Source organism: Tenebrio molitor, chromosome 4 (genome assembly GCF_963966145.1).
Source record: "Tenebrio molitor chromosome 4, icTenMoli1.1, whole genome shotgun sequence".
In the NCBI taxonomy this organism is placed as follows: domain Eukaryota; kingdom Metazoa; phylum Arthropoda; class Insecta; order Coleoptera; family Tenebrionidae; genus Tenebrio; species Tenebrio molitor.
In genome coordinates this window covers 9,536,685-9,557,110 of record NC_091049.1, presented here as the reverse complement: position 1 = coordinate 9,557,110, position 20,426 = coordinate 9,536,685, and the positions used below count along the sequence as shown (strand labels likewise).

Sequence of the window (20,426 nt, the reverse complement as noted above, 5' to 3'; positions counted from 1 at the left end):
TTTTATAATATTTATCCCCAACAGGTTGCAGATAATCCAAATTACAGAGAACTAAGGTAAATATAGAGGGTGTTATGGAAGTCCACGTAATACATTTAAACACTGATAGAACTCTTTAAAATAAACATTTTTTACACATTCATCTTTTTATAATAGAATATTTTCTTTTTATTTTTCTAATCCCTAATTTGACACTTCGGTCTTGGGGTTATCATCAATTGAAAGAAAAGACTGAGTGAAAATGTTTTTATGCGGTAAAAACTTGACAGTTTTTTGAAGAAAAAACGATCGCTGTTCAGATACTAAGAGTTTTTACTGTTTTTCATTCGAGTATTTTAATCGAGTAAATCTTAGTTCGTGCTTAGTTATCAATGAGCGAGTATGAATTTTGGGGTTCAATAGCTATTTACGTAACCAGTTAGGAAATGCGTTATTTCGTGTAACGAGTGCGATATTTACTCACACGAGTTACACAAATAGTAGATTAGCGGATCACAAAAAAATCGGACATGAACTCATTTAATTTCTTTTGTTGCAGTTAGAGTGAAATGACAGTTTTCAAACTTACAATTTTCAAATTTTAAGGCTCCAGTAATTCCTAGTTATCTAGTTGCAATGTTATTAGTACTTGAAGGTTTAATAATATCAGTAAAGTCTACTAAAGTCTAAAGTTTAGTTTTTAACGTTGAGCAGCCATTTTGCTCTTTTTGATTTTGACATCTGTCATCCGTGCACATGGGCGACTCGTGTTATACCACAATGGCACCGCTTAAATATTCGGTAATAATTTCGTTATTTCCCTTTTTTGGAGGCCTTTTTTAATAGGGATATATTATTAAATATTTCTTGTAATTATTACTAAATAAATCGTGAGAAATGCTTCAAGTGACCTTACATTTGATTTGGTCGAGCCTGTGGACATTTCAACTCCTTAGATTTGAAGTGTTTCAAGTCCAGTTCTAAAAAAAAAAACACTGCAACCGTTTCTATAGGGATACAGAATGCCACGATTTTCGACCACGTGAAGATAAATATAACTGTTCGACGAGCCCCTTAAAGGCTCCAAATCGGTGAAAATGTTTCAAATAAGCTTGACGTTTCGTTTTGACAAGTTGTCAAATTTATCAAAATCCGTTCACACAGGAGAAAATTCTCAAATTCTGACAGTGTCGAACAAAAAATATAATTGAAGTCTGATATCATCTTCCCTTTTTCTCTATTGTCGATATTGAACAACAGTCTAAATGTGAATACATCCAATCTTGTATTAAATTTTTTGTTGGTTACATTTTGTTGTTTTTACAGTTGTGAATGTGTATGATGACCTTGATCTAAATTTGCTATTTTCCAAATAAAAATATTTGATTCGAGGAGTGCTAAAAACTTACGGTGCCATGGTTTTGCCTAAAACTATAAACTCTGGTTTTCCTGCTCATTTTAATAACTTCCAAACGATCATCATATTCGCATGCGTTGTCAACTAATGACTTTGTACCTTTTCAGTTACAATTTGTGGGCAATATGTGGGCGTGCGTTGTCTTGATGGAAAATGCCTTCTTTTATGTTTTTTACATAAGGCACAACAATGGGACCTAACACTTCATTGATGTACCATTGGGGTGTCATAGGGGCTCGAATAAAGAGTAAGCGAAATCTGCTGCCATGAGCAATAGCACCCCATACCGTTACTCCAACAGTACGGTGTACGGGTGTACATGACGCTCCACAGCAAACGTAAAATTGTTGCGTTCACTTCGTAGTCGCCTCACCCTCTGTCGTCCATCATGGGCTCCCATACAAAATCTTGATTCATTGTTCATTGTTCATTGAACGTAGACGATGGTATACAGTACGCATACGAATGGGCCTACCTTCTGCTGAATCAGCAATCGAGTCGTACGCAGCCTCTCTCTGTGGGCTGTGGTCTTCTGCGAGCCTCAGAGCCTTCAGAACGACGTGTACGGTGTTCTTCTTCCCATGTCCTCCAAGTTGCCACCAGACTTGCTACGCTTCGCTCTATACGTCCGGCAATTTGGCGAAAAATTAACGTGTCTCCTTCTGCGAGGCATTTTTTATTGAACTGACGCGACGTTCTCAAGGTCAAACGCAATAAGAAGATACCTACTCTGGTTTTCTACAAAATGTTGATAACGACTGTGAGTTCTTTGTTCGAAATCTTTTAAACCTTAATAATTTGTTACTGTGTGTGAATATGCGTGTAAAATTTTATTTAAAAAAACACATTGTTTCTGGGTGTTTTGATTTCATTTGTTTGCGAGCAGTGTATACAGGATGTTACGTAAATGTCTGGCCAAACTTTAATCGCGAGCTACTGGCTTCATGTAGAACTCGGAAAAAATATTTAAAAAATTCTAGGCCAAAAAAGTAAATTGACATTTAATTTTTGAGGTAATTTTTTTTAACTGCTTTTAGTCTTCTACGTTGTCCCACAACCTCGTAGGTAAAATTTCGGAATATTTTTTAAATACACCCTGTATATCATATTTTATAAAACGTACGCCAATGCGAAGTAACCTCTAGGAAATATGCTTTAAAACAAGAAAACCGCATTGGTGTACGTTTTATAAAATATGATATAAAAGGAGTATTTTAAAAATGTGCCGAAATTTTACCTACGAGGTTGTGGGACAACGTGGAAGACTAAAAGCAGTTTAAAAAAATGTTACCTTAAAAATTAAATGTCAATTTATTTTTTCACAGAATTTTTTAAATATTTTTTCCGAGTTCTACATGAAGCTCGCGGTGAAAGTTTGGCAGGACATTTACCTAACACCCTGTATATATTAATTTCATACAGCAGTCGCTTTTATGTATATAAAAGGTTAAACAGTCAATGTAACTAATTGTTACTATTAAAATCAATATTCAATCAATGCTACTTATTTGCAATTTTATATCGAAAATGTGTTATTCTTCACACAGCAGTAGTGCATGTGATATAAACGTAAACTCACTTAGTAGACTGAACAAAAATGTCGCAATTACAAATTAGCCAATTCTACGAAAACCAAAGTGTTTTTATTACTGGAGGTACCGGTTTCATAGGAAAAGTCCTCATCGAGAAACTCTTACGGAGCACTAAAGTTGCCACCATTTACGTTTTGATAAGGGCGAAAGGAGACAAAAACCCATCGCCAAGATTAGAAAAGATGTTCAATTGCGCGGTAAATATATTAACATTAAAGTCCATCAAAAACTATTCTTTCTAGCTCTTCGACAAACTACGAGACAGTCATCCAGATTACAGGAGCCGTGTAACTGCGATCGCCGGAGACTGTACACAAGAAAACCTAGGTTTGACACTTGAAGATCGACAAGAGTTGATTTCAAAAACCAACATTGTGTTTCATGTTGCTGCGACGGTAGATTTTAACGAAAATATCAAATCAGCTTATGATGTGAATGTTAAAGGAACCAAGATTCTGTTGGAATTCTGTAAGAAATTTGAAAATTTGAAGGTAAAGTTGATTATTATTATTCCGAGAAGTCTTTTTGAAAATATATTTCAGTCGGTGGTGCACACTTCTACGGCGTATGTCTACTGTCATCTCCATGCTCTCGATGAAGTTATTTACGATCATCCTTTGCACTACGAACAAGCAGAATCTATGTTGGAGAGACTTTCACTAGAAGAGGCTGCTCGATGGACACCGAGGTAAGAGACAAAAACAATTTTATAGATCTAAAGAACATTTTCGAGGAATTTTGTGTTAGACTTCCACGACACGTGCATTTATCATTTTTTCCTCTTCAGTATTCTGAAGAAATGGATTAACACTTATACTTTCACCAAAGCTATGGCGGAATCTATGATTAAAGAAATATCAGATGAACTACCGATCGGAATTTTTCGACCAGCTATCGGTAATCGAACCAATTATAACATCAAGCACTTATAACAAAAGTTTTAGTGACTTCTTCGTACAAACAACCTGTCGAAAATTGGATCGATTCTTTTGCAGCTTTTGGTTTCACGGCATTTTTTTCTTTAGGATTACTTAGAGTTATTCTATATAAAGAAGATTGCAACATAGAGTTGGTTCCTGTCGATTTGGTAACTTCAGCAATGATAGCATGCGCTTGGGATATACCCCAGAAGGACCCCATTCCTATATACAACTACGTCTCCTCCATCGATAATCCAACTAGATTCATAGATTTTCTCAAAGTAATTAAAGCACAAATGTATCGTTATCCGTTGAGTAAGGCGATATGGATGCCTACATTAATATGGACTACCAGTTCATTTTGGTACTCTTTGTTCAAGATACTCTGTAATCGCACGGTAGCAATCCTGTGTGATATGTATTACATTTTAACGTTCAAAAAACCGAAAGCGTTTGTCAAAGTAAGATATCTAGAAAAACTGTTCGACATGTTTGGTATCTTCACGAATACAAGTTGGAAATTTACCAATGGAAACGTAAAGGATTTATGGGATCGAATTACTGACGAAGATAGAATAATGTTCCCTTTCGACATCAGATCGGTCAAATGGGATACATATTATAGCAATTTTATAAAAGGAATAAGAATCTACTTGCTCAAGGATCAGTTGTGTACTTTACCAGAAGCAAGGATTAAATTGCATAGGTAAAGACAATGTTAATGATGCAGTGTAAATAATCCCAGACAGTGCATGGTCAGAAGTGAATGTATTGCAATTTTTTGTTTACAGATTCATGGTTGCACAAAATATTTTACTCTGCGTATTCTATTTTATTCTGGCGATTTTAGTGGGGATTATCATAGCAAAAGTGTGGTCTCTAATTGTTTAAATTAATTTAGATTAACAACAAATTAATAATTAGTTTGTTCATATAGTTATACATATTCGTACTGATAAATAAATCTGGGCTCGGTGTCGTGTTTCCTTTTTTATAATACGTTGTCGACAAGCCAATTGCAAAGATGTAATCTTCCTGGCTAATTTGCTAGCTTCAATTCCTCCACTCCTGTACGTTGGGGATAAAGATGTAAACTCTTGTGTAACATTGTGTCCGTTGTTCTAACAGAGAGATTAATTTGCTGACTCAATTGTCGGATAGATGTTTTTGGTACACTTTCGCTTATCTTGAGTATTAACAACAATTTCATCTGCACGTTTTCGAACTGCTCCACTGCTTGATTTTCGCACGGCACTAGCAGTTCCAAGAAACAAATTTACAGCTCGGTCCAAAGTTTTCTTTTCTTAAACTGTACATAAAATTTGGAAATTCTTTAATACAATTTTGCACCGAATAAATAAAATGGCACAACTTTGGTACCGTTTCGAAAGTAACTTTTATCTTCAAGCGGTCGAAAATCGCGCCTTTGTGTATCTCCATAGAATTTATTTAAAAAAGCGAAATAAAGAAATTATTTCCCAGTAATTAACCGGTTCCACTATGGTATAACACGAGTCGCCCCGCGTGGGCGTGTTAGATTTTGTTGTTAAAAATTTAATCTTTGAGCAGTGACCTTTTGAAAGGATTGATGAAAACTTGCCAAGTAACATTTTGTACACCCCTTAAAATCTGTCAAAAGTGGGCGTGTTATTTGAAAAGTCAAACTGTGTAAATTTATTGAAAATTTTCTAAAAATGGACTACAATGGCAGAAATTTCAATATTGTTGAAAAAGGAAACAATTTTTGCCTGTGGAAAGTGTCGTAAGAACTTCAATGATACAGTTAGTTTTCTCGTGGAACACTATCCAAATGTAGGCTTTACAAAATTTAAGGTTTAGAGAGTCGTAAATTTATTTGAAGACACAGGAAGCGTACGTGAACTAAATTACCTACCTTGCTAAAATATTCCAATCGTGTTTTATGGTTCATTTTTTAATGCCGTGGAAAAAGTCAGGCAACCCAATATACATTCATCAAGGCTGCCTAGATCCCTTAAATTCATTTATAATTGATATGGATCCACGATGCCGCTAAAAATTCTGTTTGTCAAAATCTCCGTCAGGCGGACAAGGTTTTGACATTCGATAAAAAAGCAGTAAGTTAGTAAATAGAAACAATAATTAACGATAACTCAAACATATTATGGATTTAAAAAATCAAGTCTCATCTTCGAATTCTTCCGGTTAATCCGAATCGTAATCAGACTCTCCAAGGTGTATAATCAGTGGTTTCACGGTCACTTCAACACGCACATCCGATTCCCACATCTGCTCTTCTTTAGTTTAACCGTATCCCAAACCTTAAGTTCCTCATGTTCATCATAGACATGTTTTTCGAATACGAATAAGGGCGCCTTACTTTTTCGTTGAACATAATTTGTTCTGTGCAGCCCATCGATAATCAAGTATAAAAACCCTTTACCAAACTAGTCTTTAAATTAATACCTAATTGAGAGTGACCGAATTGACATTAATCGAGAAATAAACCTTAAAGAATTACAGAAATAATTTACTTTGTAATTTTGCAACACGTGGAAACACGAATGATTGCTGTCCGCGTAGAACGTACTACTACTACTACTACTACTACTACTACTACTACTACTACTACCTACTTTAGAGTTCACAAGCCAAATGCGCTGCAGGAATTTCTCTTTCTTCGATTATTCTCGAATACCCTCTCTCATCCTTTCGAGAGATTTTCAATATTGAAACGTTTCGTCTTCCTTGACCTATCCTAGATATTTTTTTAAATACGAAACAAAAATAATGAGAAAAGAAATATTTTTGGATCCAACGTTGTGTTTTATTTTTCATTTTGTTTAATTAGGTTCTAACGAGAGGTCGTACTATGGCGGACAAAAAATTTTGAACGATCAAATTTTGGCATATCAAAGAATGTCATTGTAAGCTGCCCTTTACTGTTATTATGACGTTTATAAATTAAATCGAAAAATTGACGGTTTGAAGTTAACGTCTATCAAGTTTATAATAATAAGTTAGTGATACAATGCCAGCCGAATCTGAATTTACTAAAGCCAAAATAGTAACCCTTCACCAGAGGATTATGTCGTATGGGCAAATTTCGACGAATTTAGGGTTATCGAGGGGCACTGTCCATGCCATTATGCGGAAGTGGCAACACACTGGGACGGTGGTTCCGCGTCCAGGTTCTGGAAGAAGGCGGGTGTCGTCCGTGGAACAGAACGAGGCACCCTCGAACTATCACCGAAATCTGTGCCAGGGGGGCTTTATTTGAAGTCATTCGCAAAGTTGCGTGTGCGCAAGCCAGCAACATGCGAATGGTATTGCGCATATCGCTAAGCGACCGTTCACAATACCATTCGCATGTTGCTGATTTGCGCACACGCAACTTTGCGAATGACTTCAAATAAAGCCCCCTGTCCATGAGGAATAGATTGCTCTTGGTTGTACAACAAAATGGAGCAATGATCAAATATTGACTTCTTCAGTTTTATTTGTAAAGTTTTTTTTATTTTAAACTTTTAATTTTAAATAAATGTTATAATTTGTTAGTATTTTGGATTGATCTCTACTTTGAATTTTTTGATATTTGCGTACCAAAATACAACCTGTTGGGTCATTCTGTCTTGACGTAAATAGAACCAACGAGTCTATTTTGTAACTCTCAACGATCATCATTACTAAAGGATCCCTCGTTAGTTAGTGATTAATCGGAATATAGTGATCAAATAGTATTTTGTAAATTTTGCTTCTCGCTAAATAACGTAAATTGACGTCAGCTGTCATCGTTAAATAGTTTATGCATTTTTACTATCCACTATATTTCGTTCGTGTTGATTTGTCGTATTAAAACTTGGTCTTGCGAGTTTTTCTAGCGATGAACAGAGACATATTGATACAAGTAGTGGCAGAATTGGAAAAGAGTAGATAACGGCAGAGTCAAAAAATTCCTAAAATTTGTAGTAGCCCTGAGTTTTATGGCTCACGGCAATTACCAAAAGTTTGTAGCCTGTAGGAAGCAATAAGCAATGTCTCAGTCCACAGCCTTTATGAAATTGTACAAATTATGGTAAAATACTTGCCCCAGATTTTAGTTTGTTTTTATTTTATTTTTTTACTTTTATTACATATTTTTATTATTCCTGAAGAACATATTGTTTTCTAATTCGTCAACATAGAGCTGATACTGTTGCTGAGTCGTCTTGCATTTACGCTTGAGCATTGTTTTTATATACAGCTTGCGCATTGTAGCTTGAGCTGTGAGGGATGTGCAAAGTTGAATAAAGAGGTCCGATAAAGAGGCCCTGGAAGCAGCAAAAAAATGCGACAAAATTAGTGTTAGACCACTGCGCATCCGACTCTCACAGCTCAAGCTACAATGGGGAAGCTGTAATTTTACACAGTCGCAAACTTTTCTTGCCGCTTTCGTATCAGTTATTATTGATTGTGATCAGTGTTATTTACTTATTGCATTTTCAACATTTGAGCGGTAGTGACAGTAAAAAACATAAAAAGTACATGAACTGTCATGAACATATAGGTAAACTCCATCCATTTTCAATATACACTACTAAATCTAGTGATTTTAGTAACTTTTGTGGTGTAATAGGATACAACTTTTCTCTACTGTAAATGCAATGTCACAGATAATAATTCGGGTTATGTGTATTTTGAAGAGGTTAGGTATAATGTACGATTATTGTCATTTTTGACAAATCTCTAATCGAGTCCCGCAATCAAGCAAAGTAAACTAGTTTTGAATAGTTTACTTAAAATATTGGGTGATTCAGAATGATTGTGGCCAAGTATGGCAACTATGTACGAAAATGTATGTGACAACTGTGTGAATGGGGTAGAGTTGACATTTGTATGACATTTCATAAGCGTGCATTTGATTTTTTCAATTCCATTACACATTGATTTGACAACTTACAAAATTGCGCGACTATGAACTGTCAAGGAAATGTCAACTCTACCCTACCCACACAGTTGCCACATAAATGTTCGTACATAGTTGCCATACTTGGCCACAATCATTTTGAATCACCCAATATGGTATCTACAGGTTAATATTAAATACCGGCATTGAAACCAGCAAGTAGGTGTAGGTACTGTTACGTTATAAATTACGCTCCCGAAACTGGGCAACCCTGTTACCGGTTACAAATCCGGAATGTTCAGGGGTATAACGAACAAGTCGTGGCTTCGACTCGGTTTACAATGCGAACCACGAGAAACGCCGACTGAAGCTGAAAAATTGGTGAGAACAGCCCGGAGTACGGGAAATGATACACAATCTTTCAACTAATCGTTTATTCAGATGTCAACAATGAAAATAATGATATAATGAAAAAGAAAACAACGAAGCCTGACTAGCCCTATGGCGTGTACAAAATTGAATAACCCTAACTCCTCGGAGGGTCCTCCGGGTCCCAGATATTCAACGAACGAGTACCGGCGAAACAGTAAAAAAAATTCCTTCTTTAGCGAAGGAGGAAGGCTGGTCCTACGTAACGTCGCTATTCGGCTACGCCGCCCGCATAAGCGGGGAGGTCCTCCAAGTCTTCCTTCGCTCCAAAAAAAAAAAATTGAAGTTAAGATGTTTTTCTCCGGTACGAACCACGCGCAAAAAAAATGTTCGGTGAGCGCGATACACAATTCCTGGCGAGGTCACTCACGGATTGATAATCGTTCGTGAATATAAAAACCCGACGGACTTGATACGGAAATTTTTTCTTAAGTTAGTACGATTACTGAAATGACGCACCTTATGACAAAACTGCAACTTTAACAGTGGAACAAATTATAAATCCTTAACGCGATATACAAATTAAGGAATTTGATAGAACTTTTCACCCGTCGAAATAATGAGTGACAATGGAAATTTGACTATAATTAAATACAAACGCTCAATTAGTTCGACGGAGCGACAAAATACAACCGAAAACTTTGAGAAGCTACGGCCTGTAAAAATTGGGGTGTCACCACTGCTCCGGACTTGCTGGAGGGTAGATCCGGCACCTTCCGGTGAGTCCGGGGACGACCTGGACTGACAGGACCCGACGAGATCCTGATCCGCAAAAGCGTTCGGTCTGGAACCTTCCGTAGTGAAGTCTGTGATCCGCTTGGCGATGTGGGCGGTGGTACTTAGACGAATCGTCTCCAACGGCTCTCGTGAACTCCACTACGTCGTCTCGTCGGCCCTGCAAATTCACTCGATCACTGTCCCCTTGACTCTCCCCAGGCACTGACAACACTCCCCGGCAAAAGGTCGTGAAAAATCCCCCGTTCTGTCTCTGGTTCCCCCGATTTATAGCTTCCACCCCCTCTGTGCGCAGATTTTTCGGCGGAAGTCCGAGTACGTTTCCGTCGCGATGGATTCTAGAACATTCTAGAAAAATCGCGAAGATTTACAATCGCGCGGCGATTTAAATCGTAACAGTACCTTAATAAACATAAACAGATTTTAACGAAAAGATTTCAGAGCAGGACACAGAGTGAAAGCATGAAGCAAACCTTCTCAAGTCAAGCCTGAAGGCCGGCGGTCTTGTAATTAAAAAAAAACCACAATGGCGCAAATATTTCTTCACTGTTCCATCGTGCGTCGTTTCCATTCTGTGCCTGTGCACCCGATCCAGAAATTACTCCGTACTTTTCCTTCAGATATCTGTAGGAGATTGAAGCTAACATTTTAAATAGATCAATTTAAATTAAAAGTGGATTTATCAACTTACGGTAAAAATTTCTCCAACCATTCGGTAAACTGGCATCCTACCCAAATTTGGACCATTTACTTCCCAAATGCTTTTAAAACATCGGTGAACACTTTGTTTTATCTCTAAAGTGAGGTATTTTCTCTTTAAAGCACTGTCTGTGGCCACCATAATATCGCTACTTAATCGTATTTTTTTTTTTCAATAATCATAATGTGACAGTGTCAAATTTTTTGACAAATTCAAAACGCCCGCTTTGAATGTTCAATATATGAAAAAATAAAACACTTTCATTGCAATACAAAAAAAGAAAATTCCCTAACAGTAATGTAAAGTTGGTCGTTGAGCTACTATCCAACCTAAAATTTTAAACTTTTGCCATAACGATGGCTATCGAATTATAATGATAACGATAGGATTTAAGAAATACCAAATATGCTGAAATCGTTGTAGTTCAATAGCGACCAATGCTTAACGAGCATCACTATCGGACGGATAATTGTTTAACGATAAGTTATGTTAGCTTTAAGAAACGTAGGTTAGGCAACTGTGTTAGCTAGTAGGAGTAGTGCGGGTGGTATGTGTTTGCGACACAGGGCGAACCACCCCTACCCTTGTAGGAGGGAGAACCGCAGCTGGACGGTGCAAGACCGGACCGCGGCCTCTTCCTCAAGCAGCGCTCAACGAGACCAGTTCGATTTCTGTTATCTTTATCTACCCTTATTGTGAAATACACATATTCAATTACTTCAGTATTTGTTTGCTGACGACCCCCTTTGAGCTTCTCCAGAACCACCTGACACGAGTCCAGAGAGAAAGACGAGATCCAACAGTCACAAAATAGACCCGTAAATTTGGTTTCATCTATGATGAAGACATTCCTGATTTTGTGTTGATGCTAAACCTCTAAGAACTAGATAGGTACGGTCGGTGGACAAATAAAACTGGGACACTTAAAATTTAATCTATGTAAATCAGACCATTGAATTGTCAATATTTGTCAGTGTCTATAATATAATATGTCATATCTAAGTTAACCTATTTGTGATAAAGCCGTAATTAAACGATGAAAATTTGTAAATTTTGACTTATGTGATTGTCATTTTTGTCCCAGTTTTATTTGTCCATCGACTGTACGTATCTACATTCTACACCACTCGATAGCCTAGGGGCTGCAGCGATTTTCGCAATTTCGACGGCAAAGACGAAACGATTAAGCTTCATCCACGTTCACCATTCGTGAGCCGACATAGGCACACCAAAATTTTTGTGTTAATCTATGATTGACTAATCTGTTACTGGTGACATGACAAGAAAGGCAAAAATAAAAAATGAGGTTAGTTGACCATAAAGCCAGTTTTACATTTATATGTCAAAGGAATAACAAGTCGTTCAAAATTTTTTGTCCGCCATAGTAGATTGAGCACACTTCACTTAAATTTTATTTAACAAATAATCGAGTGTGGTGGTGTTTGGTCCCAACAAATTATAGAAATAAATAAATGGATTTAATAACAGGCTCGGTGGCCGCATGGCTGTCGGAGAAAGTACTCCGAGGTCGCGGTCCCGATGCTAGTGGGTTCGAATCCCACCGAAGGGGGAGGATTTTTTCAAAGGAAGGAACCTCCGCCCGGCCATGGATGTGTGTGTATGTCTATCAGGGGCTGACGGTAGGGTGGTGGAAGGAAGAATCAACACTCTTTCGGCCACCACCGCGAGGTCAGCACGGGTTCGAGTCCCGTCGGGAAGGGTGCCCATGGGTGTATAAATGTTGTGTATGTCTGTGAATGTGAGGTGGAATGGGCGTGGGTGGCCGGGGAAAGTGCCCCGGAGCCCCGTCGCATCACCGATAGGCAAAGGAACAAGGAAAATGAATTGGAAAAAACGGCCGACCGAAAGGTACCGTAAAAGCCGTATGGCAAAAAACGGGAATGGCAATTTAAAAAAAAAAAAAAAAAAAAAAAAAAAATAACAGAAGTTTGACCCAATAAAATTTGACTCGCGGCCCGCGAATTGAGATCTGACTCATGAATAAATGACTAAGGCCGGCATTTATAGTCGCCACTTGAGTTTGTCTTATTATGAGTCTGACTCAAGTTCTCAAATTTTATTTTATAAAACGTACTTGAGTGTCAAGTTCAACTCAAGCCTGGGATAAGTTTGAGTCACCTCGAACCGAGACTTGAGTCTAGCTTATGGAAGGGAATGACATTAGTGACATTTACGTGAAAACTTCATTCCCGTAAAAAATAAATCGTACAAAGTTTAGTTGGTAGCTAGGAATATAATGGAAGATTTTTTTGAGCATCTAGTAAATGTCGAAAAAGATATTGAACGTAATCGCGGAAGACGTTTACCTAAACGTTATATAAGGAATAGAAATGACTCATTCGAGTACTTCCGAGACAGAGAATTTGAAATGCGATATCGTTTCAGCAAACACACTGTAATTGATATTATACTTCCGTTGGTAATTGGGGGCCTTCAAAAAATTAATAACCGGGGACTTCCAATTTCTCCACTGATAACGTTACGATTTTATGCTACAGGAAACTTCCAAGTAAGTATGTAATCTTAAATTATTATCAACAGTAGTAATGTTTAAAATTTCAATTATATTTTACTAATTACAGATGGTTGATGGTGATTTACAAGGTGTCAGCCAAGCAACAGTATCACAGATAGTAAAAAGGGTATCAGTGTTATTGGCTGAAAATACAGCAAATTTTGTCAAATTTCCTTGTAATGAAGAGGGACAACGAAATTTAATTGCTCGGTTTAACCAAATTTACGGCTTTCCTTGTATTGCAGGAGTAATTGATGGAACTCATATACCAATCCAGAATCCAGGTGGAGAAAATGCGGAGAATTTTAGAAATAGGAAGAGAATATTTTCTTTAAATATACAGGTATTAAAACACAAAAAAAAATGCTAGTTTGTTTTAAGTTTTTCTATTTTTCATATAATAATTTATATTTTAGGTCATAGGCGGTCCTCGCTTAGAAATTTTAGATATCGTCGTAAGGCATCCTGGATCAACCCATGATAGCGTCATATTTAATCGTAGTGCTGCAAGAGTTAGATTTGAACAGGGAAATATTCGAGGATTATTATTGGGAGATAACGGATACGCCTGTAGACCTTATTTGCTAACTCCTCTGCTTCAGCCCCAAAATGAGCAAGAAGCAAGGTACAACAGGGCTCACAAACATACAAGAAATGTAGTTGAAAGGATTTTTGGGAAGTGGAAGCGAAGATTTCCCTGCCTCAGCCGAATGTTACCTACTAAATTGGAAACAACAGAAGCAATAATATGTGCTTGTTCTGTTTTGTATAATATTGGTATAGAGCATAACAACATAGATTTTGTAGAGGAGATTCCACAAGAACTTGAAGAAGTACCAGTTGTTAATAATGATATTTTAGGATTAGCGTTTAGACGTCAGTTTATTCAACAGCATTTTTGAATTGATTATTGTTTTTTGAATTGATTATTATTTAACGAATAATTTATTTTTTTCAAAATTATGTACCTACTTCTATTTATGTTGCTACAAATCAATAAAATTCACAAATAATTATGTAAATTCGTCTAATTAATTATCCCTTGTCTCAGTAAATCGTTCTTTTACAATTTTTTGAACCTCCTGGAGCTGCTCGTTCGTTAATTTTGAAGCTACTAATTTTGCGTTGGCGGTTGCTACAAAAAATTCCTCCATCGCACTAGCCATTCTTATTTGATGTAATTCATTTTGTTGCTTGATTGCTTCTTTAATTTTTTGTATACGTAACAATTTTTCCTCATCTTCTTTCTTGTAAAATCTCTTTGTTTTACGTTTTGGGCCGGTATTTATTGGAGGTCTTAAAATCGTGGACGCCGTTTCATGGGAGGAATGGGGAGCGGAATATAATTCAGGCACAAAGGATGATGGTGAAGCAGGGGTAGTACTTAATTGCTCTGTGTTTTTCTCTGTGAATAAAATCAGGATCAGATTGAGTAAAATTATGATCAAACCAGAGATACTGTAGATATAATACTGTAAAGTGTAACCCATAGACATCTACGAGTATGTATTATACCTACTATATCCTCTAGACATTGCATTGGTTGTGGAAGAGGTAAAATTTCTGTAGCCAAAATCCGCCATCTTTCTAAGGGCAAATGTAATGTTAACGGCCTACATACGCACTACCAAATTACATTTAAAATTTGATGACTCTTATGGCCAGTTTATAGAAAGAGAATTAAATATTTAATTCGAATTAAATTTTAATGCGCGATTAACCCATCAACCTGGAACTTCGATTGGTTCAATCTGATCACGTGTTCAGTTAATCTTGCATTTAATTACGATTAACTTAATTTTGCTTCTATAAACTGGCCCTAGGAAATGATTTTCGCCAATTTCTTATAAATAGATAATGGTTATATGTATTCTGTATTCAATATCCATCTATAAAAGAGAAAATTTATATGTGCTTATGTAGACACATCAATTAATTAAACATTAACATACACAACCATAATAAACTAGTATAAAACGGAATGGCATGTTCTAGATAGTTACATGTACAAACAGTCTTATTAAGTTTCTGTCTAATACTATATCACCCTTAATATTTCGATTAAATATGTTATTAAAATTATGTAATCGAATTTTTGAATAAGTTTTATAAGTTCAACTAAGTGATGGCCCTCAAATTCTTCGAATTCCAAAAGATGATAATTTAATAATGAAAAAATTGAATTGTTATTGTTACCTATCTTTATGTATATGCAACACAATATGCACATTTTTGCCCTTACCAATAGGCGCGTAGTGTGCAGGCTAGAGTTGTGTCCAGATTGTCTCTGATGCAGGCTATGCAATGTCTAGAGGATATAGTAGATGTCTATGGTGTAACGTAAACAAACCGGTACACGTTGGTAAAATATTCATGTGTGGGTATACTTCCAAATCACAACTTTCAGCCCGACTTGTTCTGATGGTAGCGGCGGCAGCGGTAGTGGCAGGACTGGTGGTAAACGTCACAGAGTTTGTCGCAACAGTAATTGCACAAGTATCTCGAGAACCTATATAATAATATTCCGTAAATTTTAGTTTAAATCAATTAATAATAAAACTACGTCCAAATGCAGCTGTTGAGTCCCAATCACATTCTAAGAACAAATCAACATTTGGTGCGGCTGCATCCACCAGTTTCATTAATGGATCAGTGGACTCTGCATCTGGTGGACTACCACCAGTTTTCAACATAGAGAAAATATGTTTTGTGTTTTCGGCACGTTTCCTATTATAGATTTCAAAGTGCAGGAGCATTATATTTTTCATTTAAAAGTACATGAACTTACTTTTGTTTTAAATTAGCCCATAACTTCTTCAATTGCTTTGATGTTCGTGCTGTAGCAACTTCTGGCTGGCTGTTGTAATGAGCCGCTATTTTCTCCGATGCGTCCTGTTTCTTTTGAACCGAAGTAGCATCGGTTTTTTTATTTTCTATTTCACCGCCCATTTCTCGAACAAATGAGGCCAAAATTATTTTTTCTTTTTCAGTGTAGTTGGCCGTTTTCATGATTCTTAATTGAATAAAAACGAGCAAGAACGCAAGAACACAGAAAATATTTTTAAAAATTTGACAGATCTTGAAAGGTTACTATGGAAACGCGCCACTTGTGACTGTCTCACCCGAGTTTAGCCGAACAGATGACTATAAAACGAAACAAATTATAAGAAAAAGCTTATGCTTGAGACGTTCTTACCCAAGTTAATCTTAAGTTTAGAACTATAAATACGGCCCTAAGCTGGGCAAATACATAAGTTTCTGGCGCGCATAGCATTATACGAGTTTAAGATGCGAACTATGTGATCCCATTTAGATTTGACTTGTTTCCCCAATTAAATTAAACCCGACGCGATGCCCTGGAATCTCATAGATCACCCTGGTCTACTCCGGTGGTCGAAAATAAAAGGGAAAAAGGTTCTAACAGGGCCACAGGGTACCTCTCTTCACGTGTCAGCTGGCCTAGTTTGGTCGCTGGCTCCCTTGGGGTGACGCGGCTAATTTTGTGCTCTTACGCCGGACCACAGCTAATTGAGTGCGACGGACACTGGCGGTAGCTTCCCGAACTCGAGACTCCAAAACATAAATAATGAATGGAAATGTTTTATAATAATTGTATACTAATTCCCCTTGACAAGAGCACGTTTCCCCAATAGGTAAATGCAAGAATGCATACTTCGCGATAAAGAACTAAATGCTGTTTGACTAATTAAAACGCGATTACAAATAATGTACAAGAATTAGAAAAATAATTTACCTTGTAAATGTGGTCACAAAATGGCTGCTGGAAGTAATGAACCTACTATCGAATTAATAAAAAACTAGTACAGCAAAATTTTGTTGGAGTAAATTGAGCTGCATGAAAATGTCAAATATAAACGTCTGTCATTATGACAGTTCGAATTTAATATGGTCAACCCAACGTCAAACGTGTTTAGGCTATCTACTTCACATGTTGGACATTAATTACACTACAACATTTTTGAAAAGTTGACAAATCTATGACGTTTTGCTGTACTAGTTTTTCATGCATTCGATACTACCTCGGGCTACTTTGGAGATCAAACCCCGAGTGTATCAAAAAAGCCTCGTTTCCCGTTCCGCATTCGGTTTTATCATTTCTGGCGCACCCCACTTTCGCTACCCCTACTTGACCAAAGTGACCAATCAGCTCGGTTCTACTTTCAAGGCCATCTGAATCAAAAAGCTAGGCTTATAAGGCCGTTTCAATTTTCGATTTTTCCATATAAACTTTGTTTCTGTGACATTTCGGGCGGCAGAACCTTTTTGCGCTCCATCTATCGATTTCGAACACAGTCGATTTACACTTTTTCCACTTTTTACTTTGAGGTTAAGTGCTTCAAACATCAATTGAAACATGAATGCTATAAAATATCCAAGATCCGAGGTTATTTTGGATACATTCTGGACTAGCAAAATACTAATAAATTAGAATTGCAAAAAAACATGAAATCATAACACAAGGTAGGTTAGAACAATTTATAACTTTAATATTTTTCTGCAAAGTAGTTTGTTCTGGATAGCACATTTCATCTTTAATAAATCTGTTTTTTCTTGACAAATATGTACTATCTAAAACAGATTTCAGCGTTGCAGTTAATATCAGCTCGCAAATTTTATGTACCAGACAAGTTGAAAGTATTGGATTTTCTAGCAAATGAGAGCCCATTATCTCAGCCATTTAGTGGCATATACTCTGCAGAAATACTATTTAGTTGAATTGATTTGGATGTGATTGGAACAGTTGGAATGATGAAAGACTACAGGATTTTGGGGTACAGGAATTTCAATCGGAGTTTCAGTGGGAAAAGTCTAAAAAACAAACACATTAATAAGATAACAGTAATTAATAACTGGAGGTCCCTGATTATGACTGTGAAAACTAATAAGTAATTGATCGAAAAATGAGAAGAGGAAGCTCATTTTGTTTTTTCATATTTCGTGGTTGACTTCGCTTCTTTGTATATTTCATGTACCTATCAATAAACACCACAAGTCTTTTTTAATTATAGATACTTACAAAAATAGAAGGACAAGGAACAGCATCTTTACATAAGCGTCGTCTTTTGGGGGTTGTAATTATAAAGTCTTGTTGAAAATGCCGCTCACAAATTTCTGAGTAATCCGTAATTTTTGTAGTCTTTTATATTACAAATACAAATTAAAAGGTTGTCCTTATCATTGTCTCCATTAATTTGCTTACCGCAAAACGTTTTAAAAGCTTCGAACCATTTTTGTCTTTGTTTCATATTGCGGGAATTTCAAATAAGCGAACATCTTTTGCCCCACAAATCAAACACGCTTTTACCATTTCATGTAAAATAGAGGGCGCGCAATAAGGTTCTGTCTTCTTTTGTTTTATGGCCACTCTGCAGAAACAATTATCATGGGCCTTGTAACGGCCTTATAAGCGTAGCTTTCGTTTTCCATCATTATTTTAAATGTTTAAATTTAGACTTTTGTTAGGACCAGACCGAATGTACATAATTTGCTGTTGAATTAGAACCACAGACAATTAAACATAGTAAGACTGTCTAGATCTATTCAAATTTAATCGAATGTATAATTAGTTGCATACGGACATATTTTTTTGTTTTTATTTACCTATTTTTCATATTATGGTTTTATTTATTAAAACACAAAGACAAACAATTATCCAAACATTTTATTTCATTATTTTTAGTTTTCTTATAAAGTTTTTAATTTTGAAATTGTTTTTCGCTTATAACGATCCATGTAATAGATTATCTTTTCTCTGAGATTGAGTTCACAAATTTTGGTACGTTGAAAAACCTATAACACTTTGCCTGAGAATTTTGATGAATGTGCACGTTCTGGGACAAGTACAGGATCAGGGATCACAACTTCTGTAATTCACATAGTCATTAAAATCTTCGAATTGTCTGGAAAAACTGTTATTTTGTGACACTGTTACGTAAGTGTCATGTCATGCAACTAAATTCCGTTGATCTGCTACTTCTAAAAATTGTTCTACATTGGTTTGATTCCCCCCAACTGTTCTAATTAATAATTAATTCCTAATTTTCATTCTCTCTCTCTCACTCACACCTCTGATTTCTACGATTACCTGGCTTTACCGTTACCGTGTTGTCCCTGTTTTCTTCCGACTCCCTTTCTACTTTGCTTTGTTACTTTTCTAACTAAAAGTGCAAACGATTCTAGTTATTTTCCACGATAAAGCGCTCTGTTTCTAATTTGCAATTCTCGCCCTTTAATTACAAATATGCCACAAATTTGAGAATGCCAAAAAAATGTCAATTAACCTATACTAAGGACAACGTAACATTTTATCTGCCCCGCCCATTTCATTTTCTTAGTTACCAATCAAATAGGTTGTTAAGACGATCTGATTTACACAGTAAAAATTTCCGACATTCGAATTGTCTTAATGACATTTTATTTTTTAGAACCTAAAACAATAATTGTGGACTTGACAGTAAAATTCTAACCTTAACTTTTTTACGTGGCAAATGTGATGAAAAGTTGTACAGATTGAATCTGCCTTTGATTCTGATTGATCAATTTTAGTGGGCGGAGCAGATAAAAAGTTATAACGGCAATATTATAATGAACATTAATTTTGTGGTTCTCTCAATTTGAAACCTGCTAACATCAAATTCATTAATTCAATTATCCCCTAATTTTAACTGGACTCCCCAAATTGTCGAACGGGTAAACTTTGCAATGTCTCTTTTCCCATGAAAACTGTTATCTTTGTGTTGTGTTCGGACAGGACGCGTACCTGCATTTTCATAGAAAGGTTGGCAGATTTCGCTTGAGGAATGTGGTATCACTCGGACCGTTATAATATTTACAGAATTTTTTGATGTACTCGTAAATAACCTTAGATGAGAACAGTGTATAATTTGTAAACATCCTAAAAAGCCTTTAGCGAAGGAATGTGTCATTTTTGAAGTAGAGCACTATTTTTCAAAATCAAATGTTTGACAGTTTAAATGTTTTTACAGTGGAATAGTTTTATCTAAAATTAAACGGATGCTTACGACGAAAGGGTGATTAGTTTTTACAAGAAAGTCTTTAATGATATACAAAAATAACAACAGTGAAATGTAAAAGCAAACTAACAGGATTACCTTGAATTTATTAGCCTTCACGGGTACCTCGAATATGTGTTAATAGGTTATTAAATTTCTTTCTTCATTTTTTTTTAACCAAACCTTAATGTTGATGTTTCTGAATGCAGTTTGTTGATTC

General features: G+C 36.2%; 1 protein-coding gene and 2 long non-coding RNA genes across 5 annotated transcripts; 2 read left to right on the top strand and 1 right to left on the bottom strand.

Annotated features, from left to right (window-relative positions):
* Window positions 1–134: 134 nt before the first annotated feature.
* Window positions 135–4,883, top strand: LOC138128600 (fatty acyl-CoA reductase wat-like). Of its 2 annotated transcripts, none has more exons than XM_069044803.1 (6): window positions 135–2,156; window positions 3,231–3,479; window positions 3,531–3,676; window positions 3,776–3,885; window positions 3,933–4,614; window positions 4,700–4,883. In XM_069044803.1, exons 1-6 carry the CDS (start codon window positions 2,142–2,144, stop codon window positions 4,797–4,799), a joined length of 1,302 nt encoding a protein of 433 aa, XP_068900904.1. In that variant the 5' UTR covers window positions 135–2,141; the 3' UTR covers window positions 4,800–4,883. The 2 variants fall into 2 exon arrangements, with proteins under 2 accessions (XP_068900904.1, XP_068900903.1); XM_069044802.1 differs by lacking the exon at window positions 135–2,156 and adding an exon at window positions 2,777–3,185.
* A 7,745-nt stretch (window positions 4,884–12,628) lies between these two features.
* On the top strand, window positions 12,629–14,194 carry LOC138128800 (uncharacterized). 2 transcript variants are annotated; one of them, XR_011158916.1, is made up of 3 exons: window positions 12,629–13,166; window positions 13,240–13,515; window positions 13,589–14,194. It is a non-coding gene; the product is annotated as an uncharacterized lncRNA (long non-coding RNA). The 2 variants fall into 2 exon arrangements; XR_011158917.1 differs by having other exon boundaries at window positions 12,629–13,170.
* Window positions 14,195–14,331: 137 nt separating this feature from the next.
* LOC138128801 (uncharacterized) lies at window positions 14,332–16,368 on the bottom strand. The gene is made up of 3 exons (XR_011158918.1): window positions 15,736–16,368; window positions 15,523–15,681; window positions 14,332–14,577 (listed from the first exon to the last, which is right to left on the bottom strand). It is a non-coding gene; the product is annotated as an uncharacterized lncRNA (long non-coding RNA).
* Between the last annotated feature and the right edge of the window lie 4,058 nt (window positions 16,369–20,426).